The sequence below is a fragment of the Copidosoma floridanum genome, unplaced genomic scaffold, assembly GCF_036245765.1.
Source record: "Copidosoma floridanum isolate Cflo_tuat_1 unplaced genomic scaffold, Cflo_Japanese_pri ptg000006l, whole genome shotgun sequence".
Taxonomy (NCBI): Eukaryota; Metazoa; Arthropoda; class Insecta; order Hymenoptera; family Encyrtidae; genus Copidosoma; species Copidosoma floridanum.
The window spans coordinates 27,848,872-27,873,827 of record NW_028321883.1 but is presented as its reverse complement, the minus strand read 5'-3'; the positions used below and the strand labels follow the sequence as shown (position 1 = coordinate 27,873,827).

The window sequence follows — 24,956 nt, the reverse complement described above, 5'->3', positions numbered from 1 at the left end:
GCTTGTGATAATGTAGCAGAAGAGTACTTTTATCATGTATTGATTAGCTGCAAAGCCTGGCGGTACTGCAATAGGTTCACCGAATGTGCACAAAGTTATCTCTCGAGGATTTGAATTCAGGACTAATGTACATATAACATGTAATTCTCCAAAGTTTTTTTTCTTTTACGTCGGAATAATTTACTCATTAGTGACAATAAAAATCATTGGCTTGTTGTTTATACTTAGTTTTTGAAATGTCATAAAACTGAAACAAAAGTATTTTTTCTGGCATAGTAGATGGTAGGAAATTTGGCTTCGTTTTTTGGCAAAATTAAAGCGCAAGTATATGTTAAAAAAAAAAAAAAAAACGATAATCAAGGTATCATAAATAAGGTGAAGCAAAATATGCATATGAAACTGTAATATGTACAGTGGCTCATATCGCATTTATTAAATCATCACTAATATATATGTATATATTATAACATACGTTGTATCATCATACATAAATACAATATAGTGTTGTGCATTGCAGTTTTATAAAAAATTTTATGCTCCGTATTAGCTAAATTACTTTTTAACTATGTATCATTATTATTATTGTTATTATTATTATTATTTATATACGATTAGAATTTGATATCTTCAAACTCGCCGTACCTACAAATGGCAATCGTCGCATTATTGTATTCAATATAATATTTTGTTTTTCCTCACTAAATCATAAATTCTTACTCATTGATATTCGTTACATAATATAGACTTGCAGTCTCTAAATCACGATCGGTACAATAATATATAATATTTATATGTATTCATAATTGTATATGTATGTTTTTTATTGTGTACTATATCATCGTTGCACAGCCACACGTACCACCAATCGCAGAGTCACGCAAACACACACACACTCTTCATTTATCTCTCTTTTTCTCTAAATACTTTGGTTTATCAGATAAAATTTCTTGAATCATCGTCGCTGCCTTTCACTCGAACGCACTTTCTCCATCGAACCCCTTAGAGCTTTTTGTACCAGAAAAGATAGTGCTCGCCATTGCTGATATGCAAATCGTCCACTCCTGAAAAAAGAAAAACAAAAAAGGGTAAAAAAATGACATTGTAGGAAAGATGAAGGACAACCGAAAATGCCGGACCTCCAGGAGCGACGAGGGTGTTGCCGGGCGGCGAGGCTGCCTCGGGCGGCGTGGGCAGCCTGTAAAGGAGCCAGTAGTGATAAGACATGGGCTCCTCCTTATAGCCGGCCAGCGTGTGAACGTAGTGGCCGTTCGGCCACTCGTAAGCCGAAAATTGAAAGTTGGGGGAGCGCTGGGCCGCCAGTACCATCACCTCGTAAAACGTCTCGTTCTTCGGGGCGCTGATGCTCAAGTTGTACATCTCCTTGACGTCGCTGCCCACCCACAGGGTATACGTCACGTTGACCAACGGAGCCTGACCGTGCTGCTGGCCAATTATGTAGGCGCTCGGCAGGGTCGACTCCTCGAACTTGGCCAACGTCGTAGCTACGCTGCCGCTAAACCTCACGGGGACCCTACTACTGCTACTACTGGTAGTGGTCGTGGTAATGGTGGTGGTGGTGGTGGTGATAGAACTAGCGCTGCCAGGGCTGGTGGATCTAGGACTGCCAGCAGTGGTTGGGAGCACCGGCGACGTCGACAAGCCCTCTCCCGCTTGAGGTACAACACACGAGAGTAGGTGTATATATTTATATATATCTAGGTACACTTGACCATCGTTAAGTCCTCGAAAAAAATCTTACCGGTGTGGTTGCCGGGAGCGGCGACGACCCTCGGCTGTTGGGGGGGTCCGTCCGTCGCGGGCTGGCCGCAGTCGAGGGTCCTGATGCTCGCGATTTTCCGGGGCGCGAGACCGAGGACGACCTCGGCGGTGGTCCTGACGTCGGCGTCGAAGGAGCCGTCCCGGCGCTGCCGGCCGGCCAGCCAGAGCAGGGCCGCGGATCTGTTCCAGTTGGCTATCGGCTCGTTCTCGGACTCCTCGAGGGCTTGCATCGCCTCGGCGGTGGCGCGCAGCTCCCCGAAGCCCCCGTCCCGGCGCTGACGCTGGGCCAGGTTGGTCGAGGGCTTGCGCACAAAGTGCTGGAGGTTTCGGTGCCTGTGGTCCTGGACTATGCACCGCAGCGTCGTTATGCCCATCGCCACGGTTTCTGTCGACAAGCGGGTTGTTGTTTGTCACTACACGTACCAAGCTAATCGAATTTTCAGTATTGGCGTTATTGGACCGCCGCCAGAGAAGCGCGAGACATTGTATTCATAAGTGCCCGCATCCTTCGAAGAGGATGTCGAACCTTGACTTTGTTTTCCAGTCTGCGTGTTGCGTAAACGTTCGCTCCCCCCCCCCTTTCCAAAAGTAAATTACACCGCTCCGGGGAAAATTGGTACCCTGGCGCGTTGGCCGATTGGATTTGCCCGTTACCAAAGTTTCATCGACTTTTTTTTTTCGCGTTTAGTTGGCTTCCAATCAATGGCCACGTAACCGGATATCGGAAAATTTTTTGTTACTCTCGGCGCGCGGTAAACTTTGTAAAAGTAGGTGATGCTATGGACGTATCGCAAAGCCACGTATATATATACGCAGAAGAAAAATTAATCCAGTTGAAAATGAAATGTTAATAAATGGCCCTACCGATGTTGTGGTGCTGGGCCGTGTGGGTGATGTCGAGCAACCGGCGCATGTGCCGCTTCCTCATGTGGGCCTGTGCGCTGCAGGCCGCGAGCGCGGTGAGAGCAAACTCGTAGTCGATCGGCAGCTCGTGGTGCTGTATCGTACCTATGAGATCGTGGCCGTGGAACTGCCTCGGGTCCACGCACATGGCGTTCAACGTGAGCGCGTAACGCGCCAACCGCGTCGGCGAGCTACCCATCTCTCGGTGTCTGTACGTGAGCGTAGATGAAAAAAAAAAAAAACAATTTTTTTTTCTTTCCTCTTTCTCTTTATTGTACCCCATTAGGTGAGTATTTTTTTTTCTTCTTCCCTCTCCACCTCCTCTCTCTACTTGGCTCGCAAAAGTCAACATAAATTGGCTTGGCAGGAGAGGGACGAGCAAAAAGAGGAAGAAAGTGGGTGTGCAGAGAGTATAAGTGCATCATACATATATATACGTGTGTGGCCGGGTTGTACGGGCACTCGAGAGGGCCGCGTGTGATCAATATTGTTCTCCCGAGCTCTCTACTGCTCCCGGATGGCTCTCGTTTTTTTTTTTTGTTTTTTCCTCTCTTCTTCTTTTAATCTTCCCTTTGAAACGCCAATTGGGAGAAGAGCTCCTCTTTCTTTATTTTTTCAAGAGATTTTTGAGGCGATACATATATTTCCAGGAGAGGGAGAGGATTCAAAGTGCGTTTTGGTACTTTAGATGGGAAACCCGGAGAGTAATTATTCAAAGTTGAAAATCAACGCTGTCATTAAAAAAAAAATTAAATTAAAGCGCTGCGGGGCATCGGCGCGCGTTGCGCTGTCGCAGTAGAACAATCCGCGTTTGGTCAGACATCGCATCACAGAGGAGTTCATCATTCGTATGGGCACCGGGACCCCTTCTCGTGGTTTTAAAATTGAACAAAACGACAGCGCCTTTGCACGGGGATGCAATTTTTTTGCAGTAAAAAAGATGGAACTCTTTTTTTTTTTTTTTTTTTTTTTTGCTTCGGAACAATGCACAATCCCGAAGGGATGAAAAAAAAAAGAAAAAAAAAGAGGAGAGCGAGGAGCGCACAATGTAGAAAATTAGGCCGCGAGCGCTACACCGGTGATGATGCCTCGCATTGTACACGTATACGTGTAATCAGACCTCACGGGGCAATAATGTGTCGTATATTTTCTGGGGTATGAAGAGCAGCGCGATTGGGTGGTAGGTCGAAAATCTCACCTCAAGAGCATCGTGACGATCTCGAGTTCCATCTGCTTGGCGCTGAGCCGCATGTCCAGACCCGGCGCCTGGGGCGTGTTGTCGTCCCGCGACAGGTTGGCCATCCTCAGGGCCAATAGCACCCGGTGCGTGTCGTTGCCCCAGCCGGCGTCCCTGTCCCGTTTACTCCACAGCCAATCGATCGCCCTGTCCAGCATCGCGTGGGCATCGCTCGCCTGCGGCTTCGCCGGACCACCAGAGCCTCGGGCACCTGTCGCACGGCCACGATTATACAGAGCCTTTTTTTCAAAAGGGGGAGATGCTCGACAAGATTAGCTGCTCTTTTAACTTTGGTCTATTCTTCTTTCGTTTCAAGTTTCGTCTCGGCCAAAAGATTGTTCAGTGCCATTACGGTCAAGAGGCCCGAAGGGGGGGTCGATCAGATAGCACATATTCAGCCGAACAATGCCTCGTCCTTATCACCCCTACATACCCCTTGTTATTTTCCTCATAATCTCCCTCGCCCGACCAAAGGCCCCAACAGCGCGTCCCCGTTTTCTCGGAGCTCCCCCCGGCATGGTTTTGCTTTTTTTTTTTTTTTGCCCCGCTTCTGTATATTACTCGTCACTTTCATCCGGACGCGTACCCCCCCACTGGGTGTAATTAATCCCGCGCCTACGCAGCACTTGCCACAACATTTGTGCATAGGTATTGTATACATATACACCAGCACGGCCGCGCTTGAATGACGCTCGCTCGGCACCTCGCTTAACGGCACACGACCTCTTTTTCTTTTTTTTTTTTCGTACAATATACACTCCCTCTCGCAACCGGTAGCCGAGCACCAAAGAGAGAGAGAGAGAGGGGGTATTTTCGTTTCGTAAATTTAATTTCATCGCCCGTGCATGTGCCTTGTGTATATAGTTCGAGGGAAACGAGCGTCGGGGCTAACGACCATTTCGTCGCGGTTTTTTTGCGGTACACGTGCAGGAATATTCCATGGGCGCATGTATATATTTTGGTACGACTCGTCACGGATCGTTTAACCGGAGTCATCTCGGCACCTGTCAACCCGCGTGTATACGAATGAAGCAGGGGACGGAGCAACCACGGCAGAGCAGCGGTGGTAAAAAAAAAAAGAGGGGGGAGGGCGAGGGGTAAAGAAATCAAGAGCGCTCATACCGTCGGCTCGAGCGAAGATGCAGATCCAGCCGAGCTGAAGGAGCAGGGTCACAGCCGCCATGTTTGCTCTGCCCCACATTTTTCCGCTCCTCCTCCTCCTGGTGTGTCCGTGGCCCGTTTGGTTGTCATTGTTGGGCAAATATATGGAACAGAGCGAAAGTAAATATATACCTACGTACACTCGCGCGTATGAATATTTTATGCATATAGGCATGGCTCGCGATTCCATAAACACACACACTTTTGGTCTCACGCCTCTCCGGGCAACAACTCAGCCCCCGCTGTTGTGCTGTTTCGATTGCACAGGTGGGACATGGATAAACTTTCTATTTGCTCGGCGGGCTGTCTAGTGTTTTCGCTCGATTGATTCAGGGCTCATGTGTGCGGGTATTTTTACTCAGCGCACATTGTGTAGTTATAGGGATATACGTACATGGATGAAATTTCAAGACTCTCTCGCTCAAATTAATAACACACCAACGATCAGAGTTATACAGCCCAGTTTTTTTTTTTTTTTTTTTTTTTTTTTTTTTTTTTTTTTTTTTTTTTGCGAGTGTTTCGTTGGTGTTTACATTAGTAACAATGTATAGCTTCGTTAAGGTTTCACGTTGCAACGGGGTAAATTACTCGTGGCTCGAGGTAAAAGACATTACCGGTGCCATGAGGGTATATATATACCTGGCAAAAAAAAAAAAAAAAAGTATAGGAAAAAAAAAAAAGAAGCGCTTCCCTCCCCCTCTTCCAAGCAACTAGGCAGAAGTAATTTGCACGGAATACCTGCGGCGAGAGCGGAAGAGAAAGATACGACGGTGGTGTGTTTTGCCCGTCTTGTTTCCTGGGCAACCGATGCACATGTATATATATACCTAACTAATACACACTCCCCCCCGCGCGAGCTTTGTACTTTGCGCAAAATGTTTGCCCTTCTCTGTTAAAAGTACAAGCATACATATATACATAGGCACCCAACGGTGGCGTACCCACCAAAGTTAGATCACAAGACATATACATATACACAGAGGCGAGAGTAGATTGCCGCCTTCCTTCCGCTCGGCATCAATCACCGCTGCGTGCGGCGCTTCTCTTGTTTCCCCCCAATTTCTCTCTCTCTCTCTCTCCTCTTCGTCGTGTGGCTTATACAAATAACCCTTGCTGTATCGGTAAACATATACACGGTGCATTAAAGGCCAATCGACGTCAACGAACGATAGAGTCAATAGAGAACGAGCAGCGATGCGCTCTTGTTCGGGTGTTCGATTTTTCGATCAAATTTCGGCGGCGCGTGTGGCACTCTAGAACCCCGGGGGGTTGAAAATTACACCGCCCCTCTCGCTTCACGTCAAACGATAGACTTTTTTTTTCCCCCCCGATTCCCTTTGTTTTCCAGCTGGGTGTACGTATATAGGAAAGGAAGAAATCACGCACGCGGCTCCTTTCGACCAGTGTGGGGGGTGGGTGATTTCAATTTCAAACGAAAACCCCGCGGCAGAGGGGAAAGGAATTCGAGATCAGAGCGCGACACTTGTATATATTGCTTACAGGTATATACACGGATGAGCGACGAGTGAGAGAAAAAAAAGGGGGGTGCTCATAACGCGATATAACCCCCCCCCCCACTTCCTACCTCAATCCGCAAGTGTTTTATACATCCAGCAGCATATGTGTGTGTGTGTGTGTGTGTGCATTTGCTCGAATTGAATACCACCGGCCGGCTTACACGGGGATTTTACCAAACCGCGTATGCAGAGAGTGTGTGTACACGGGTGTCGGTGCTCCCGGCTCGGAGGCAATCTGTCTCGGGGCTTTGTATACATATACATGTCGCGTGTGCATCGAGGTGTACCTTTAGACCGGGAAAGCTACGGGAAAGCTGGTTTTCACGCGGCGCAATTGCGATATCGCCCGCGTGAAGCGGGGAGTGATTGATACACCCGTATCAAACAATATGTACATGTACAATATACGTATAGGTGTATTTGTACGTTATTACGATAAGAGTGAGCCGATAACTACACCAATTGATGCGTTGGTTACAGCTCATCGCCTTTCTCTGCACTTTTTTTTCCTTCTTGCCCCCCCCCCTCCCTTCCCCCCTATAGTCTCTCTCTATATATAGCCACGTTTCGCCGAACGAACAATCGATGCCGGCGCTATGCTTCCTCTTCCTTCCCTGGCGGAGGGCGCGCGTATACATATATATATGTACATGTATATCCTCCGGAGCCTCTATATCCACTCGTCGCCACAGCTGTGGAGAAGCGATCGCCTGTATATACTCCAATCTCCGTGTTATTTGATCTCCTCTTTTGTTTGTACGACTCCCCTCTTTCTTTGTCTTTGCGGGCTTTTATCGCTCTCCTATGACGATGATTGCATTTGTGTCCAACGGGGCACTTTCCGCTTCTTACAGCTGACACTCGTCTCCCACGACGCGAGTGTGTATATAATATATGGGCGTATCGAACGACAGGTTGCTTTTGCCTCTCGACCTGCACGCGCGACTGTATATGCACTACAGATATATACATGTATATATTTCAAAGAGATCCTCTTCCTTCGAGCCCACATATTATACCTATATTTTTATACGTGTACCCGAGTTTACAAATAGTGTTTCCAACCCCCCTTCGAGTACAAGAGTTGGTGACTGTTGTGGCTGATTGTTGGGTTGGTTCGAAGATACATAGCAAAGTTTTCATTGCTTCTTCTTTTTTTTTTTTTTTTTTTTTTTTTTTTTTTCATCCCTTCCCACTGTAATGTATTCTTACGTAAGTTGAGAGTTTATTATACCTATGTGCAGCCTATTGCCAGCAATCGCGTTTATCGCGCCTCCTTACGCCGAGAGAATCGATCGCTGGGAAATTAAATAACAATAGAAAAAAAAAAAAAAAAAAAAGGTTTGAAACTCCTCAAGCAACGAGTGCCTACGTAATCAATCACAATCCCCCCCCCCCTTTTGAGCTTAAATCTCCTTAGGAGAGATAAAACAGATCAATGTCAGGGCGCATAAATCTCCAACCCCCCCTGTCGCCCACACACGTGTGATAAATTTCCTTTCCCAGCGACACCTAAGGACGCCGATTTCGTTTGTCACGTGACTCGACGAATATATCGCTTATGCATCGCAAACTTGAATTATACATTTATATTACCCTGTCCCTGCATGATGGGTTGCGTTTACGTGTCCAAGAAATCCATTTCGTCTTCGAGAATCGCGAATACAAATCAAGTGGATTAAAATTTCAAATTTCCTATATTCGGTTAATAGTTCCTGGCGCTATGGGTGGGTGATCCGTTGGAAAAAAAAAAAACTGATATTGACTATTCATGAAATGTTTAAATTCCCATTTGGATCGCTCTTCTTTCAGTCCACGAGTGGAAAAAAAAAAAAAAGGAAAAAATATTCCCGAAGGATTACCTAATATATTTTAGGTCCGCTCGTACGCGATGGAAGATAACGGGGTATACGTAATTACGGGCTGCGTGTACATAATGGGTATATATAATGTGCAGGTCGATTCGATTATTTCCCGGGGTGGGCCACAATTACACACACCATTAATCAACCATCGGCGTGCGGTGATTGTCGAAACGAGCAATCAACGAAATCGAATGTCTAAAACTACGATGCGGTGTGTGTGTGGACCCATTAACACGCGCTCTCGTTAAATATTGACCGACTCTTCATGGAGATAATACGTCCCATTCGATACAACGTTATACACATTCGTATACATATTATACCCATGGTATGTACTGCATACAAGTTATACATTGCGAGGTGTACTTTGAGAATCAATCACCCGAGGAGAAGGGACCGACACGGTGCGCGAAAAGTCGGCCGAGCTCCGGGACAATTGTCGTTCCCCGTGGAGCACCTTAGCGCCCCCAAACAGCTGTATACAGCCGCCGAGCAATTAGAGTTCCCTCCAAACAACGGAGCAGTAGCAAAAAAAAAAAAAAAAATAAATAAAATAAAATAAATGTAAAAGAGCAACAAACAAAAAATAGTCTCTGCCTGTTATACTCACGCGTACGAAGGTACAAGGTGCAGGCCAGCCGGTTATGTAGAAAGCCCTTCCTGCCGAGTGTGCGGGTTTGTCAACGCGTGCTGCTGTCTCCGATGTAATGTAACGTACAGCGAGAACAGGGAACTCGGGTCCTGGTGTGATACCCCTGTGGACTGCGCAATGCAGACTGCAACCCGGAGTGTCGCGAGCGCGGCCCCCGAAGGGGTTCGAAGACCGCCACCTCTTGCCGCTGGTGCCTGATGCCCTCCCTCCTCCCTCGACCGCCTAGTGTATACACACGAGCACGCCAGTCGACACTCCACCACCGTCGTGTCGTCCACAATGCGCGCGCGCGCGCGCCACCAACTTTTAGGTGACGGTAACGGTATAATACATATGTACACACGTGTGGGTGTGTGTCATTTGGTATCTCACATACCCCTTCGTCCAGTGTGTCTATATATACTTTTCCGCTTCTTTACTTTACATTACGAAATTCCCCCCAACTCCTACTTAGTGGCCTGACTCCTTTTCGGCTCTCTCTCTCTCTCTCTCTGAGAGCGACAACGGAGTCTCCCTTGGCGACGAAGAAAATAAAAGAGGATTTAACGACCATTCGAATTCCCTCTACGGTTGCTTTTCATCTCTCCCCCCCCCCTTCACTTTTAAAAACTTTTGTCAAACGAGCAGAGAGAAAAAAATGATAATTCATATCCAAACTCGAGCTTCGAGAGTGTTTATAATCGAACCCCTCGTGTTTATAACAATTAATGTTGAATCGAACGATATTGGGAAGGAAAGCACATTAAATACCACTAGGTGCATCATGAAATTAAGTACATGTCACGCGTGTATGCGAAAAATTTTTGTTCCTCCGGTGTCGAAAGAAAACATGTCACTTGGTAACCCGCTTTTGCGCGCTTTGTTTTATATTTTCGAACACAACTGTTGCAAAGAAATTTTTTTTTTTTTTATTGAAGATAAAATCGATTCCACCAAAGAGAAAAAAAAAGGGGGAGGGGATTGCAAAAGATTCAATCGTTGGAAAATGAATTTTTTTTTTCCATCGTCAATAGAACACGCGTGTAACTTTGCGTGTTTCACATCTCTTGTTTTAGGAAAAAAAAAAAAAAAAAACAGTAAAACGCAAAGTTCACAAAAACACGAATTTACGGTGCTGTGTTGACTTGTTGTGCGAGCTTAATTCAATTGAAACTACAATCAAAGCAACTGCAGAGGGAGGGAGGGAGAAGAGGAAACTCGAAATAATTGCGTGTCTCCCTTTGAAGCGCCGAGCTTTTGTGCTCAAACACTCGAGTGAATTGCTCCTCCTCCTCCTTCTCCTTCGCTATTTTTTTTCTTTTCTGCGGTATATAAAAGTCCAGCCCTTCGCCGTAACTCCCCGAAACAGGGGACTCGCGATTGAGTCATACCCAGTATATGCACAAATACGTACTTGTATTACGGTGAATCACGCGATTTTGTTACCCGCAGGTTTATCGCTTTCGCGCGATCGGCCTTGGATTTTATCCTTTCTTTTTTTTTTTTTTTTTTTGCTGCCTTTTGAATTTTGTTTCACTCTTACGTTTATCAATTATTTTTTTTTTTTTGTTTTTTTTTGTTTCCAGTTTATCCTTTTGACGTTTGCATCGCTGATAACCAAAAAACCACACAAGCAAAGGATAGTTTAGCACTGTTACATAATACACATTATATAATGGTATAAAAGTTTGTCAAAAGGATTAATCAGACCTTGGATGAAATAATGGCGTAATCGATGCTTTCTCAGTACTTCGCGATACTCCGAAAATACATTTGTTGCATACACGTAATAGGATATATTTTTGTTATTTTGGCACCTATACACAGGCTCGACGAAACATCTGTGTTGCGGAAGGCGGGCTTCTGCTGTAAAGTTTACTGGAAAATTATATTCGCCCTCGTTTGGCCCTTGATACTCTTACCGTTCATCATTGTGGACAATTTTTCAAAGGTAAAACGCAACCCTGTACCTTTTGCTTGTTAACTTTTTTTAAATTTCTCTTAAATGGAATTACAATAATGCCCGAGTGCAATTAGGAATCGAAATGCGGCTACGTGGTGTTGATAATGGCCGGTTACTGGGTGACGGAGTGCCTACCGCTGGGCGTGACGGCCCTCCTGCCTCTGGTGCTGTTCCCGTGCCTGGGCGTCCTCAGCAGCGACGACACCTGCGTGTGTTACGCCAACGACGTGATCATGGTGTTCCTGGGCGGTCTGATCCTCGCCATCGCCATCGAGCACAGCAACCTCCACATGCGCATTGCCCTCAAGGTCATAAGGATCGTCGGGTGCAGCCACAAACGCCTGCTCGGGGGCCTACTCGTGGTCACCACTTTCCTGTCCATGTGGATCACCAACACCGCCGCCACTGCCATGATGGTGCCCATCATATTTGCCGTCCTGGGTGAACTCGAGAGGGTACACACACATCCACTGTTTTCACATATCATTTTGGTTGATTTGCCTCATTCCCACACTTTTATCCCCCTCTTTTCGCGCTGCACAGGAAGGACTTGGAAAGGTGTTTGTCGACACCCAGAACCCCGAGAGCGGAAGCAGGTATATATACTTATCAACACATAATTGCACCGTGGTCTATCAACTGTATGATGGTATGTATGCGCCTTTAGTGAGGTGCGTCCAACAAAGGTGACGACGGCTTACCTCATGGGAGCGGCATACGCGGCCAGTTTCGGGGGCACGGCCACGCTCGTCGGTACGGGCACGAACCTCGTCTTCAAGGGCGTGTTCGAGAAAACGTTCGCGTGCGGTCCGAAAATCGGCTTCGGCCAGTGGATGCTGTACGGGGTGCCCCTGGCTTACACGAACGCCCTCATGACTTGGGTGTACGTGCTCGTGTTGTACTTTGGCATGTTTCGGCCCAACAGCCAGGACGCCCAGGACGCGGCGATCGGCACCGAAGGCGAGATCGTCGCCAACAGGGTTGTGTCGTCCAATCGTTTGTTGCCACTTGCACGGACCGTGTTTCTGGTTTTTTTAGTTTTTTTTTTTGTTTATTCAAACGTAACGTCAATTTCATCGTCCGCAGATAATAAAGGAGAGGTACGACAATCTCGGGAAAATGACGAGTCACGAGCTGGGCGTGGCGACTATGTTTGTGTCCGCGGTGTTTTTGTGGCTCACGCGCGACCCTGGGTTCATGCCGGGCTGGGCCGAACTCGTATCTAAAGTGTGAGTCGATCAAAATATACACATGTAACTTCAACCGTTGCCGATCAATACTTATCTTTCATTTCGTGCAAACTGCTAGCGAGATCCTGGACTCGGCGCCCATCATATTCGTGGCCCTCCTCATGTTTTTCATACCCAAGGATCTCGCTTTCCTCAACATGTGGAGTAACGATGGTTGGTTCAAGTTCAAGCCAACTTTTTTGTCCGATACTTAAGAAATGTTTTTTACTTTTTCCTCCATTACTTTAGAGAGCAAGAGGCCTAAATCCTCTTCTGAGGGTCTGATCACTTGGAAAGTCATTCAGGCTAAAATGCCGTGGAGTTTGATGTTTCTGTTGGGAGGTGGTTTTGCCATGTCAAAGGCCATCACCAAATCCGGGTTGGCGCTCAAAGTTGGCAACGCCATGGCTCCGTTGGAGAACCTGCCCACTTGGCTCATTCTGGTTTTCGTTAATGTCATTGTCGGCACAATCACGGAAATCATGTCCAACGTTGGAATGGCCAATATTATGCTGCCTATTTTAGCTTCAATGGTACCTATAAACGTTGCTTTTTTGACACTTTTATCATTTGACGGTAATACATGAATGTTCTTCATTGACTGACATTTATACGGTACCGTCGTTACATGATTTAAAAAAATTTTAATTCATGCGTGACAATTCATTCCGAACAGAGCGTTTCTGTAAAAATAAACCCGTTGTTTATTATGGTTCCGGCGACGATGATGTGCTCGCATACGTTTCGGTTTCCTGCGGGAACGCCACCAAATGCCATTATCACGGTGACTGGTCACGTGCCGGTGAAAAGACTCATTCTCGGTGGCTGTGGTCCTTCGATTTACAGTCTCCTGCTCGTGAGCCTTTCTTTTCCCTTTTTAGGTGCCTATGTCTTTGAAATAAATGAATTTCCAAGTTGGGCCGTCATTTCTGACAATGGAACAACACTTGACTGTAATAATCTGTGACAACTTTTGTGGTACCATTAATGTTATTTATCTTTAGTTTATATTTCAATAAAACATATCATTCGTTATACATAGATAATTTATTATTCATTGATGTAAAGTGTTTGGGTATACTTTTTTTTTCATCCAATTCAAAATAATAGATTCAAATTGATTATTTGCATCATTGCATAAGGCGGAAATTATACTTTCCGTTTTATATTACTTAATTTAAAATAAAATATAAAATATAACATAGAAAATCTTTCATCTATAAATGTATTTTACTCTGAGTCCTCACAGAGGATAATTATCCAATATCCTTGACGGATAATCATAGTCTTTTTTTTCTATCAATAGATGGTAGAAAAAAAAACCGATAAAGTTTCATAAAAAGAAACGGCTGACGAATCAGCTCAGTTTTTACATCACTCAATTCGATGGCTTTGCCATGCCTCTTTACAGTACTTTAAAACGCTGATAGTCCTAAGATTTCTTCCCTGGCGAATTTGGCTCAGGCTTTTTGGGACTTAAACTTTCTTGCTGTTCGAGTCTGCGCTGGCGCAGCATTGTGTTTAAAACTTTGTTAAAACTGGCAGTTTTTTTCTTTGCACTGCCCTTTGGTGTAGCTTCACCAGCTCTCCTGACTGGTAATCTTGGAGAAGACATCTCATCCATGAATTCGAAATCTGAATTATTTTCTGTGGGTCTGAAATAAGCGTAATTTACATTTGAATTAATTTTCGAGCGAAACAATATTCCAAATGTTATATTTTAAAAGTTTTCACATTGTGATATACTTACTTGTAATCATTTAAAAGATCTTGCTGGTGATTGTTTACAGTAACAGGAGACGGTTCACGCCTTCCTGGACATCTCCACTCAAGCTCCAAAACTCTGTTATTTCTTTCTAAACTTTCTATGAGGGACACTATGTCTTCAGGCTTTGGCATCCAGCCGTTCTACAAATAAATTTGATAAAAAATCCAATAATAGCAACTTATGAACAAGGATTGTCACTGGCACGCTTTCATCAACAGAAAACTGAGATCTTTGATGATAAAACGAAAGCTTAGTGTTGATTAAATATTTATTACAATAAATTCAAGTTCTTCGTTAAGCTCAGCAATAGTTTTTTTAAAACCTTCAAGTTAATAACAATAACGCAACTCAAACAACTTTACCTTGGGATCGACCTCGTACTTTTCATCGTCGGAACACTCAACTACCCAGTCTTCGTCGTTTCTTTCCATTTTAAAATAATTAAACAACTAAAGTATTTTACTTGATGAAACTTCGATTAAATCTAATAGTTTGAATAAAAAGTTTGTAAAAACACCAAAACAAAACATATTTAAAGGTTATGTTTTTTTTTAGTGCAGCAGCGTATATACCTATATACATCACATTATAGCGCGGGGTTTTTAAACATGAAAACTTGAACCACACGGCACACACGGATTATCGGGGGCACATGATATATGTCTTCACATCTCTGCACATTATCGTGCGATGTTAATTAAACAATTACCGAATGTTGACAAAGGAGATTTCAATTCACCTCAAATGTTGTTATATAATTTTTTTTGTGCGTCGTATGTATATGTACTTAAAACGTAATTTTATTACAAACCGAGTGAGATTTGAAAAAATTGTTATTCCCACGTGCATTGAACCTGTGATGCGATTTGTACGGCGCGAGAGAAAGAAAATTGCTCAATGAGTACTATGTCTCGGACGCAATCGAGCAATCATATCCTTCAATTGGAATGAAAAAATTCGATTACTCCACAAGCGCGCGTGATCCGACACTCTGCTTGCCTTCGCGAAATTCGAATCGGCAATCGAGCTTGCACGCGCCCTGTCAACGAAAAACGACCGAAGGAGAGACATACCTATCACACGGCCCTCGGAGAGGACGGTTACGCACATATCTCACTCGATGAAAAGCGGAGGCTACCCCGGCAAGGTAAGGATATATGGTTGCACGCCACGACAATAACCCACCCACCCAACCGAGGCTCTTTTTCTTTTATTCTTATCGGCTTCTGGCTCTCTATGCAGGCCCCAAGCTTATTTTTAGATCGGCGTTGCATAGGTATACCGAGTGCATAGGTGTTGTTGCGCACACGCGCCGATGCCGGGGACCAGGAGAGGATGAGTAGCAGCTATTAGCTCCGATGCGCTGCTCTGCCAGCAAGAGGAAGAGCTAGTGTGCCGTGTCGTTGATCCAAATGTGCGTCGAAGCATCGGCGGTGGCCCGTCATCCTCGAAAATGAACAAAGGCTGTTGGAAACTCGACCAGGACGACAATGGTACGTATGTGAAAGATTTGCTCCGTGTGTGCTTATTTTCATTTTTTTCTTTGTCCCTACCCCGACTAAAGCAGAGCTTCACCGGTCGTAATCGAGCTTTTACGTCACGCGCCGAAATTTCGAGCTTTTTCCCCTCTCCATGTTCGTCTAAAATTACCTACTTTTTGCGCATCTTTGCGTCTTACTTCTCTCGGTTTACCATTTGCCAATGAGAATTTTTTTTTGTTTTGTCGCAAGCATTCGTTTTACTTGCAATCACAATAAGTTTTCACGAAAAATGGAAAATAGTTACCGTCCGTGGCCACAAGTTTTTTTTTTTTTTTTTTTTTTAATACGTCAATAGTTTGGAGCCAAAACATATTTATAGACACAAACAGAAGCACTCCCTCGCGAGTTTTTTTAATGAGCTTTTTGGAACTAATAGAACTTCGAATTTAAACTTGTTATTTATATATTCGGCGTTTTAGTGCTTGTGACAATTAGCAAGTTTTTTTTGGATCAGCTTAACGATTTTTGTTTTTCCAGCTCTGTACATCGATCTGGAGGAAGACGACGAGGACGACAAGGTAGGAAAGTCATACAGTGATTGGGATCAATTGCCCGACATACTCCTCGAGGAGATATTTTCCTACCTGACAATCAGAGAACGGTACTATGCCTCGCTGGTGTGTCGCAACTGGTACCGAGCTTTCAAGCTCCCGTACGTTTGGTCGACATTCGTCTTGGAGGACACGACCCTCACGAGAGGAAAGTTCAATTACTACAGCGGCTGGCAGTACGTTTTGGATCACATGAGGACGTCCGCGTGTCTCAACAAAATTGGGAAGAACATCAAGTGCCTCGTCTTCGAGCCGATGATGAACTTTTACAACCTGTACGAGTTCATGAACATGATTTCTTGGTACGTCGAGAAGCAGGGCTCCGACAACACAACGGTCGCTGGTGTCGGGACGAACATACGCAGGCTGAAGTTTACGTTTCCCTGCAACATGGCCAACAGAAACAATCCCGAGGCCGTGAGGCTCTTTGGAACTGGGGGCAAGTTGCTCGAGGCCCTCAAGAGACTCATGAGGAATCTCGAGAATTTGAAGTGCTTGGAGCTGATAGACTTGCTGCTCGACAGCACCGAGGCATCGCATTTAATGGACGACATTTGCTCCAACTGCACGCAAACTCTGTCGAAATTGGTCTTAATTAATGCAACAAAGACGCACTGTCCCATCTTACACGTGGGGGTCTTTTTGAATTTAAAAGTAAGCCCACGTTTTTTCAATCCTCTCGAATCGCTATATACTTACTGGTATTTGTTGTAAAACATGATGTGACCACTGTCTTACAGACTCTTGTGATAAGTCCTCACAATCTTCACGAGGACGTGATAGAACTTTTGGGTTACACGAAGCTGGAACACCTTCACGTTTTTCAAAATCGTTACAGTCCCAAAGATGCCACTCATTTGGTAAAAAAAAAAAAAAAAAAAAAAAAAAAAAAAAAAAAAAACTTAAATCATCTGAGCTATGTGATTTGAAAACAAAAGACCGAATTTACTTTTTGTTTAATTTTACAGTTGAAAAACGCCACATGGAAAAAAATGAGGATAAACAATCCAAATTTAAAGGTACACTTTGAAATTGAGAGTAACAAATCGTCTGACATTGTGCTACCATTTATTGTGAGCGAATACAATGAAATTCCTTGTCACAGTATAGTAATAGACAACCCAAGTACCAAGGTATTAATATTAAACGAAGGCCTCACGTTTTTTTATACTTATTTAAACAGTAATTTTTTATTGAAACCGACTTTTTGCAGATACCTGCGTCAATTATTTTAAGTCATGCAGTGCATTTTGGTAAATGGCTGAAAGTTTATGCCTTGAAAGGATTAACCAGATATTACCAAGATAAAATTTTTTCCAAACGAATAGATGAAACGATTGTTAAGCTCTGCAAATTATGCCCGAATCTTCATACATTGGTAGAACTTTCAATATTCAAGTTTTCAGTTGTACCCATATTAACGTAATCTACCCTTTTCGTTGACAGTTAAGCTTTATTATAATCGTCTGCAAATGTAAATGTGTGCTCACAACACAAGTACAGATGTACTCGTGTACTTAATTTTTTTTTGCTTCAACTATAACGAACGCTACTCTGTGATCCTGGCTGGCTGTGATCTTGATCTCTGTACTACATTAACATTCATTATCCATCATAATTGTATTTTATCGAACCTTACCTACTAACTGTTGTATAAATATGTGTCAATTACAATGCACAACGCAAATTTACGTAGTAAGCATACTTATAATTTTTTACACAGATGATTCGCGACAAAATTTCGACAGCTACGCTGTTAGAAATAGTATCGACCGCAAAATCGTTGCGATGTTTATACGTACGACGAAACGTTGTTTTGAAAAAATGCGACGCCGATTGGCTGAACATCAGCGACTGGTCCGCCAGTCACTGCAAATGGATTAAAGATACCAGTAATGACTACGCCAAAACTGAAGAAGAAGTTTCAAGAGTATTGGGATATCGATGGCACATGTTGTCAGAAAAAGAGTTTGACAAACAAACGATCACTTTACATTTAGACGAATAATTTTAGAGTAGAACGTTATCAAGTTTTTATGTTTTGCAGCTGTCTACTCAGTTAACTTTCAGTACTGGGCATCATTACTTCAGCTTCATTTTTGCAGTATTGTTTGTAAATCTAAAAATATTTATACTCGAGCAGTATTTCTGAATACTCACATCGATTTTTTTTGTATGTATGTAAAAATTCGTTATTTGCGTGTTTTCTTTTGTAAATATACATATCATAAGAATAATTGTTAGATAAATGACATATATTTGCATTATTAATAAATATAACTTTGTTATCTCAAAAGATGTTCATTTATTTTTTTATTTTAAATAATAAAAATTGGTCAAAAGAACTTAACATTTACTCGTGGTGTACCAAGTTTATTATACAAGTATATTTTTCATTTTATAAACTATACTTGACGTGTAAATGCCGGATGTGTTTTTAAAATAAATACAAGACAATGCAATAATCAATGTCAATTTTTCTAGTATATATAAGAAAACAAATTTGCTTCTTTGCAAGCAAATTAACTATAATATCGCCAATGTGCGGTTAAACAAATCTATCTAGGTTTTAAAAATTGCAACTCATTATATGTATATATATACAACAAATTATATACACAAATACGTGTATGTCAAGTTTACAAAAGTAGTAAATATCATCATTTATTATGCTAGACTTGAAAAGAAAACGACAACTTCGGCAGTTACGAGGTTCGATCAAGTATTTCTTTTAAATCAATTTTCTATTCACTTCAATTCGTAAAAATTATAAAATGGTCACTACAATGGCACTAAACATTCTAAATGATTTTTAAATACCAAGAGACAGACAAAAACCAATAAAACAAAATATTATTCCTTGCTCGAAAAATGAAATAAATTATATATTACACGGCTGGTTTGAAACACCTTAAATGAAAATAAAATAACACGGAAATTATTACCGGATAATTCATATAGCGAAGGCAGCTGAGCGCTTGTCCCGAGCTTTACTCCTCTGAACTGTACGGGCTTTGAATGCTGCTGCGTTCATTGTCTGAAAATACATAAATAATTTCAACACTTGGATACAAATATCTCATCGGGTATATAAGTATCAACAATGCTTACTCTCTTCAATTTGCTAGTTTTTCGTGACGCTGCGACCGGTTCAATGACTTTGTCACCGAGATGGAAAATTTTACGCAATAAAAAGTTGTCGGCGAGATGTACGTTTATGCCCGGGCCGAGCAATCGACAACACGCGTTGTACTGCGTTCGTGCGCACCAGCCCTCGAGATAAAGCGTCTCAGATCCAAATCTAATGTGTGTTTCTGGAATGTCGCCCTCCTGAAAACAATCCAACATTGTCAAGAGCATGAGAAATGATACGATGAGGGATGGAAGAAAAAAAAAACAAAAACACTCGCATACTTCAATGTAGTGTAGAATATCTCTGAAATTGGCGCGCTGCTGCTTGCGATCTTTCTTGGCTCGGAATTTGTTGGAGTCCGTGGCCAAGTCCTTGAGAATATCAATCAAGTCTAGCGTCCACTCCTGCTCAAAGTCCTCATCGTATTCGCGCCCGAGCTCGAAAATCACAGCCAAAGCTTCGCCGGCGGATAGACGAACGTCCAAATGAGGCGACTGTAGCAGTTCGGCCAGCCGAGTGAGGGGACTAAAACGACAAACCGCTCGAGGTGTAATAATACAACGCTTAAGGAACGAATATAAGGGAATTTATACTGATGGGGTAAATGCTCACGGCATAAAGTTGTTTGTACGCTCGGTACCCAGCAGAGCGTAGACGTCCGATGGTGCCATGATGGTCAGAAGGAGGGTCCAGGATGAAATGGCCGCGGCGTGGAGGGCAGCCATTTCGACAGAGACCGTAGGTAGAGCACCGTTGCCCTTCAGGTAAGAGCCAGCAAAGATGTTGGACAGGAGCTGGGCGATCTCGATGGTGTCGGTCGGGTCGTCTCCGACCAGGAAGCAATTCATACCCAAGGCCCAGCAGCACTGAAACAATGACGGCGACAATGAGAACGGGTGACGAGGGAGAAACAACAACAACAAAAACAAAACCAAGTCCAACCTCGGATCTACCGGTGGCAGAGGCAGCGTTGTCGTTGGCAATAAGTACGAGGGTGGACTTGACCTCCCGGCAGACGGTCTCGGCGCTCTCAAAGACACCCAGTTGGACGCAGAGCAAGGTACTCAGTCTCGCGGCGGAGGATTGTTCGTCGCCACGGCCCTTGCGCAGGCTCTTCTCAATCGAGTCGGTGATGGTCATCTTGCGGTCCTCGACAAACTCGGGCGCGTACTTGATCGCAAAGGTCTTCTCGAGGCCGTGGAAGCAGCCCAGCCGGCCCTTGGCGCTCTTCTGGCCGAGGCCATCTATCGCCTCCTTGAGCGCCTCCTCGAAGCTCTCCTGTTGGCTTATCTCGTCGACTTCGTTGTTGTCGTTCGCCACGTCCTCCTGGAGGCTACGGTTGTCCGACTGGCCGCTCGTCACGCTACACGCGTCGCCCTGCGAGTCATCGTCCGAGGCGTACGCGTCGGCCCGCTTGCCCCCTCCCTGCTGGTGGCCTGCAACCATCATCATCATCATCATCATCATTACCCTATAGATTTTATGTATACAGGTAAACTGCAACTATGTATCATATTATATTCAAGCAAAAGGAATCATGAACATCCATCCTTTGGAGGCATTGGAACACGATGTGCGCCATATGTTTTGGCTGTGCCTCTCAACAACAACAAATTGTTGCGCCAACCCGAAGAATAAGTATTTCGCGCCGATCGACCAAGCTCTCTCGGCACAACTTTGTTGGAATTCCGATCTCGAATACGAATATAGAACGCTCTAGTCGCCGACTCTTTTCTCCTCGGCAATATACATATGTATAGACACAGGCACTGGTGGAGAGTTTGTAATCCAAGACAACGTTCGCGGATTGCGCAACGCGACCTTTCAAAGTCGACAGACTTTCCCCTTTCACGGGGATCCTGTGGACGCTGTGTTTGCTCGCAATTACGCAGTCGCGGCTGTTGTTCGTGATTATCTTGGGCTTACAATGATAAATAATAATAAAAGAAAATGCAGTGTGTTTGTAAAGGTCGGGTCGCACGCGGCTCCCCCCCCCCCCGTACGCAAATACTTAATTGTGATAATATTCTTATAAGCACACGAGGTCGTGCAAATAACTTTTGTCGGGCTTATCCCGGATGAAACCCCTCGGTGTTGCGTAGAAACCGAAAGCTTCAGTTTCCTCGTGTTGGAAAGTATTTGAGAGACTCGAATTCGCTAGGCGAAGGTAAGAAACGTGACTTTTCAACCAGCGGGTACGAGAGCGCGCGCGTGCAACCGCGAACGAGCCAAGGTCGTTCGGTCCAGATTCAGATATACGTATAGGTACACGGGTAGTCTAGTAATGGGTCCGGCTGCAGTAGTATGTGTGTGAGTACATGTATATGTATGCATTGCAGGTATGAGAGCAGAATTGATCAGCTGATGGCTGAAGTTGCGAGAGATATGCAGGGCAAAGGAAGAAGGCAGACGGTGTGTGTCTGATGCAGCGGTGCATGTATTATAGGCGAAGAAAACGAAAATCGAGGCTTCGGGGTCACTCGAGGAGAGAGAGAGAGAGAGAGAGATTGTTATTTTCTATTCGCGAAACAGCGGCTCGTGTAAGTATACACAACACATACATAGCAGGATCAGAGAGCGCTAATTTGCTTACGGCTTATCTTTTTTTTTTTTGTTTTTCACTCTCCACGTGCAGTAGGTACAGAGCAGCCTTCGCAGTTGTGCGGGTGACACGTGCGTTTGATTTAATAACAAGCTCCAGCCCCTGATAAATTATTACTCAGTGCGGGTGAAAAGGGAAGGAGAGAGCTCTTGGGTGCACACACAGTCAACTATATGTATATACGAGAGAAGGAAAGACGAATGGGCTAAATAAGGTTTCGATCCCGTGAAGCCGTTGCGCAAGTTTGGATAGTGAAATACTTGCTTACACGCCCCTCTCTCCGTTTATTCTGTAACTATATATATACTTGTAAATCCATCGTATCTATAGCTATTTTGGTTTTTTGGCGAGTGTTTCAAGACTTTTTCTCTCTTTTGTACCGGACTCTCTTTGCTCTGCATTTATCGATCGCTACAAATACATTGAATCGAGGTTCAAGTTTGAATGAAATATGTATAATTACACATATTAAAACAGGTAGTCAACAGCTGCGGCCGAAACTATAGTAGGTATATACCTACTCGTTCAGGTTTTGACAGCCAACAGCTGTTTGCTCTAAAATCCGAGCATTGTATTATTATGTACTATACCTATACGTAGTAAAAGAACGCAAGAAACAGGGCCCCGAATGTCTCTGTTAAGATTTCGCTCAGGCGTTTATTTACAGCTCTTGTACCGCTGGACGATTATTCACGCTAACGAGTTTATCGAAACTCGTGCGTCACTTGAAGCCGATATAATTAGTTTTATTGTTTTTCGTAGAAATCCAGCACAGTTATGCTTTTTTTTTTTTTTTTTTTTTCAACGTACATCAACTTTCTAATCTAATTAGTACTGTTGGAATTTTTGTTGTACAAGTTTGGTATGACAAATCTGATTGCACTGTAACGCGGTTAGTTTGCTCCAAAATGGTGCAACATCATGACATCCGTGCTGCGAACGACAGCGCTGAAAAAGTGTTCAACAACGCTCTCTTACTTCTCTTAAGCCTTTCATGACTCACGGGATTGTTGGTGCGCACAACGGACAATCTTGTAAAACAGTATCTACATCGGAGCTCCAACCCGTTATACAATGCGGAACTTTGCTCGTGGAAAAAAAAAAAAAGAATGTTCGCCCCAAAGCGAGAGGGGAAGGAGAGGTGCGAAAATGTAACTATGTGTCAAGCACACGAAAGCTCTATCTCTTTAATACTTTGAAAGCGTGACGTATGGCATTAGCTGCTGCTGGCAGCTGTGGACAACAGCCCAACAGCAAAAACGGTGTCGAGGCTACGTGAGCGCTTGAACAACCACTTTTTTCGTACGTCCAAAAAATGGAATTATTGGGAGAGAATTTTACGTACGAAGCAATGAGAAAATTACAATTACATGGGAGGCACAAACTCATGTGCCATAGAGTCGAAGAGGGAGCATGCAGATAACACGCATCGACTCCGATTTCTGCGCATTCTTGCCGTCATTCCGTCATCGCCCACGCGCATCCTCGGGGCATCGGTCTTTTTCTCGCATGTGGATATTTGGCTAGGTGACGTAAAGAAAGTTGAGCAATGTGCGTGCGCGCGCGCATTGCTGAATTCGCAAAGGCATGTGTAAGAAATATAAGTATGCCCGACATGGGACCCATGCGTGGTAGAGAAAAACCCAAAACTTTAATTTTTCTCATTCTTCTCTTGGTGCACCTGATGTATCGAGGCAATTCACGTGCACAGCCACATTACAGACAGAAGCAGATCAACAGGAAAAGGTCGAAATATAAAAGTACGACAAAAGGATTTATAATGATATTTTCTGCTTACTATAAAAGGACCAATTGGGGGTAAACAGAAAGCCATGTTCTTGTTTTGACTTATGTTCTGCTCTGTTTATCTATCTTTTTTAAGCTATAATTATGGACTAGTCAACGAGTAATGTCACGTCCATACGAAGCACGAAGCGACAGCCGCGTGTGTGCAGCGTTAGTAGACGTATATATATATATAGATATGTGGTATTGCCTACAAACTGAGCGTCGAGTCGAGGAAAGAATTGGTGTGGCAACGGCGTGTAAGTCACATGCTGCAGAAGAATCTGCCTTTTTCACTGCGGCGAGTATACCTAAATGCATGGCCACCTCATTTTTCTCTTCGTATAGGTTACTACAGGGGCTCAAAAATAGCCAGTGACGTAAGTACGTGCAATATTATACGTGAGCAATACTTTGACAAATAAAAGAAGTAGATCAATATGCGTGCAGGTAAGAGATACATGTACGAAGGTAACTTGGTACTCACCGTATTTTCCTCGTCTATAGCCCTTGCCTGGCATCTTGGCGCCACTCTTTGGCCTCGTGCTGTTGACGAAGACGATTCTATACGTAGGTAACACCCGAATACTATCGATATTCTTGTGTATTATCTGCTCTGCAGCTGCTTCACTCTTGACTATTAATAATAAATATTATTGCACAATGGGTAGCTTGACAGGAGGTTGAACGAACAAATTAACGAAGAAACAAACAAAAATACGTATAACAACCAAAGAGGCGGGCTTGGGAGCTCCCGCTTACGATCAAGAGGGTAACAAATGTCTAGCACTATTAATTTTCTTTCGTATACTGAACACACTGAATATATTGGTCGATTTGTTGACGCGAGTAAAACTTATTAACATGTTGTAAACGCGACGGAGTCGGGGATTTGGCGTGTAATAACTACCCTTTCTCGTGCACACCGCAGAGACACCCAGCGATGGGCTTTCTCGAAGTGTACTGAGCAAGAGGGCAATCTTTCTCGTTAGCAAGGAGTATAAGTACTGTGGTGCAGTAGCGCCGCCGCGCCAGAGCTCTTCTCTTTCTCTCTCTCTCTTCTCGCGCGCGCACGCCGCCATCTTTTGCAATCAACGAGCCCGATTGGTTGTCCGAATCTGACGTTTACAATCGCGGGAAAGAACGACAGTGGAATTCAAAATTCCAGACTACGGACTTACAAACGCTTGTGTCATTTTGTGAAATTTCACCTCGTGGGTGTTTTTTGTGTTGCACTTGGTCGTGTAATGGATTTAAATCTCGACAACTGTACAAAAGCGTGCCGTGGGAA

At 44.0% G+C, this 24,956-nt stretch overlaps 5 protein-coding genes across 7 annotated transcripts; 2 read left to right on the top strand and 3 right to left on the bottom strand.

Annotated features, from left to right (window-relative positions):
• Positions 1-423: 423 nt before the first annotated feature.
• Positions 424-9,282, bottom strand: LOC106641681 (uncharacterized protein CG3556). Its single transcript, XM_089598452.1, has 8 exons — positions 9,073-9,282; positions 5,042-5,139; positions 3,881-4,130; positions 2,639-2,891; positions 2,203-2,206; positions 1,731-2,164; positions 1,137-1,662; positions 424-1,061 (listed from the first exon to the last, which is right to left on the bottom strand). The coding sequence occupies exons 2-8, from the start codon at positions 5,118-5,120 to the stop codon at positions 1,000-1,002; spliced, it is 1,608 nt and encodes a 535-aa protein (XP_089454578.1). The 5' UTR covers positions 5,121-5,139; positions 9,073-9,282; the 3' UTR covers positions 424-999.
• A 1,534-nt stretch (positions 9,283-10,816) lies between these two features.
• LOC106641656 (protein I'm not dead yet) lies at positions 10,817-13,252 on the top strand. Its single transcript, XM_089598852.1, has 9 exons — positions 10,817-10,821; positions 10,921-11,026; positions 11,131-11,511; positions 11,600-11,652; positions 11,724-12,039; positions 12,143-12,285; positions 12,365-12,459; positions 12,535-12,818; positions 12,962-13,252. Exons 1-9 carry the CDS (start codon positions 10,817-10,819, stop codon positions 13,250-13,252), a joined length of 1,674 nt encoding a protein of 557 aa, XP_089454978.1.
• Positions 13,253-13,589: 337 nt separating this feature from the next.
• On the bottom strand, positions 13,590-14,569 carry Pa1 (PTIP binding protein Pa1). The gene is made up of 3 exons (XM_014356213.2): positions 14,416-14,569; positions 14,036-14,193; positions 13,590-13,940 (listed from the first exon to the last, which is right to left on the bottom strand). The coding sequence occupies exons 1-3, from the start codon at positions 14,482-14,484 to the stop codon at positions 13,718-13,720; spliced, it is 450 nt and encodes a 149-aa protein (XP_014211699.2). The 5' UTR covers positions 14,485-14,569; the 3' UTR covers positions 13,590-13,717.
• A 483-nt stretch (positions 14,570-15,052) lies between these two features.
• Positions 15,053-18,435, top strand: LOC106641702 (uncharacterized). Its single transcript, XM_014356211.2, has 7 exons — positions 15,053-15,200; positions 15,296-15,546; positions 16,072-16,799; positions 16,886-17,005; positions 17,114-17,278; positions 17,359-17,523; positions 17,869-18,435. Exons 2-7 carry the CDS (start codon positions 15,507-15,509, stop codon positions 18,151-18,153), a joined length of 1,503 nt encoding a protein of 500 aa, XP_014211697.2. The 5' UTR covers positions 15,053-15,200; positions 15,296-15,506; the 3' UTR covers positions 18,154-18,435.
• A 62-nt stretch (positions 18,436-18,497) lies between these two features.
• LOC106641704 (Interferon-related developmental regulator 1) lies at positions 18,498-24,659 on the bottom strand. Of its 3 annotated transcripts, none has more exons than XM_089598211.1 (6): positions 24,142-24,659; positions 20,221-20,703; positions 19,891-20,144; positions 19,560-19,803; positions 19,257-19,475; positions 18,498-19,182 (listed from the first exon to the last, which is right to left on the bottom strand). In XM_089598211.1, exons 1-6 carry the CDS (start codon positions 24,184-24,186, stop codon positions 19,099-19,101), a joined length of 1,329 nt encoding a protein of 442 aa, XP_089454337.1. In that variant the 5' UTR covers positions 24,187-24,659; the 3' UTR covers positions 18,498-19,098. The 3 variants fall into 3 exon arrangements, with proteins under 3 accessions (XP_089454337.1, XP_014211698.2, XP_089454338.1); XM_014356212.2 differs by having other exon boundaries at positions 20,221-20,714; positions 24,153-24,659; XM_089598212.1 differs by having other exon boundaries at positions 19,257-19,472; positions 20,221-20,714; positions 24,153-24,659.
• Between the last annotated feature and the right edge of the window lie 297 nt (positions 24,660-24,956).

Coding starts and splice junctions, on each gene's coding strand:
- LOC106641681 (XM_089598452.1), bottom strand. CDS start 5,120: ATGTGGGGCAGAGCAAACATGGCGGCTGTGACCCTGCTCCTTCAGCTC. Junction 1,663..1,730: donor TTTTCGAGGACTTAACGATG/GTCAAGTGTACC, acceptor CAAGCGGGAGAG/GGCTTGTCGACGTCGCCGGT. Junction 1,062..1,136: donor CACCCTCGTCGCTCCTGGAG/GTCCGGCATTTT, acceptor TTCTTTTTTCAG/GAGTGGACGATTTGCATATC.
- LOC106641656 (XM_089598852.1), top strand. Junction 11,027..11,130: donor TACTCTTACCGTTCATCATT/GTGGACAATTTT, acceptor GAGTGCAATTAG/GAATCGAAATGCGGCTACGT. Junction 12,040..12,142: donor AGATCGTCGCCAACAGGGTT/GTGTCGTCCAAT, acceptor CATCGTCCGCAG/ATAATAAAGGAGAGGTACGA.
- Pa1 (XM_014356213.2), bottom strand. CDS start 14,484: ATGGAAAGAAACGACGAAGACTGGGTAGTTGAGTGTTCCGACGATGAA. Junction 14,194..14,415: donor AGTACGAGGTCGATCCCAAG/GTAAAGTTGTTT, acceptor ATTTATTTGTAG/AACGGCTGGATGCCAAAGCC. Junction 13,941..14,035: donor GATCTTTTAAATGATTACAA/GTAAGTATATCA, acceptor CGCTTATTTCAG/ACCCACAGAAAATAATTCAG.
- LOC106641702 (XM_014356211.2), top strand. CDS start 15,507: ATGAACAAAGGCTGTTGGAAACTCGACCAGGACGACAATG. Junction 16,800..16,885: donor GGGTCTTTTTGAATTTAAAA/GTAAGCCCACGT, acceptor ACTGTCTTACAG/ACTCTTGTGATAAGTCCTCA. Junction 17,279..17,358: donor TAGACAACCCAAGTACCAAG/GTATTAATATTA, acceptor GACTTTTTGCAG/ATACCTGCGTCAATTATTTT.
- LOC106641704 (XM_089598211.1), bottom strand. CDS start 24,186: ATGCCAGGCAAGGGCTATAGACGAGGAAAATACGGTGAGTACCAA. Junction 19,804..19,890: donor CGTACAAACAACTTTATGCC/GTGAGCATTTAC, acceptor TTGTCGTTTTAG/TCCCCTCACTCGGCTGGCCG. Junction 19,476..19,559: donor ATATTCTACACTACATTGAA/GTATGCGAGTGT, acceptor GATTGTTTTCAG/GAGGGCGACATTCCAGAAAC.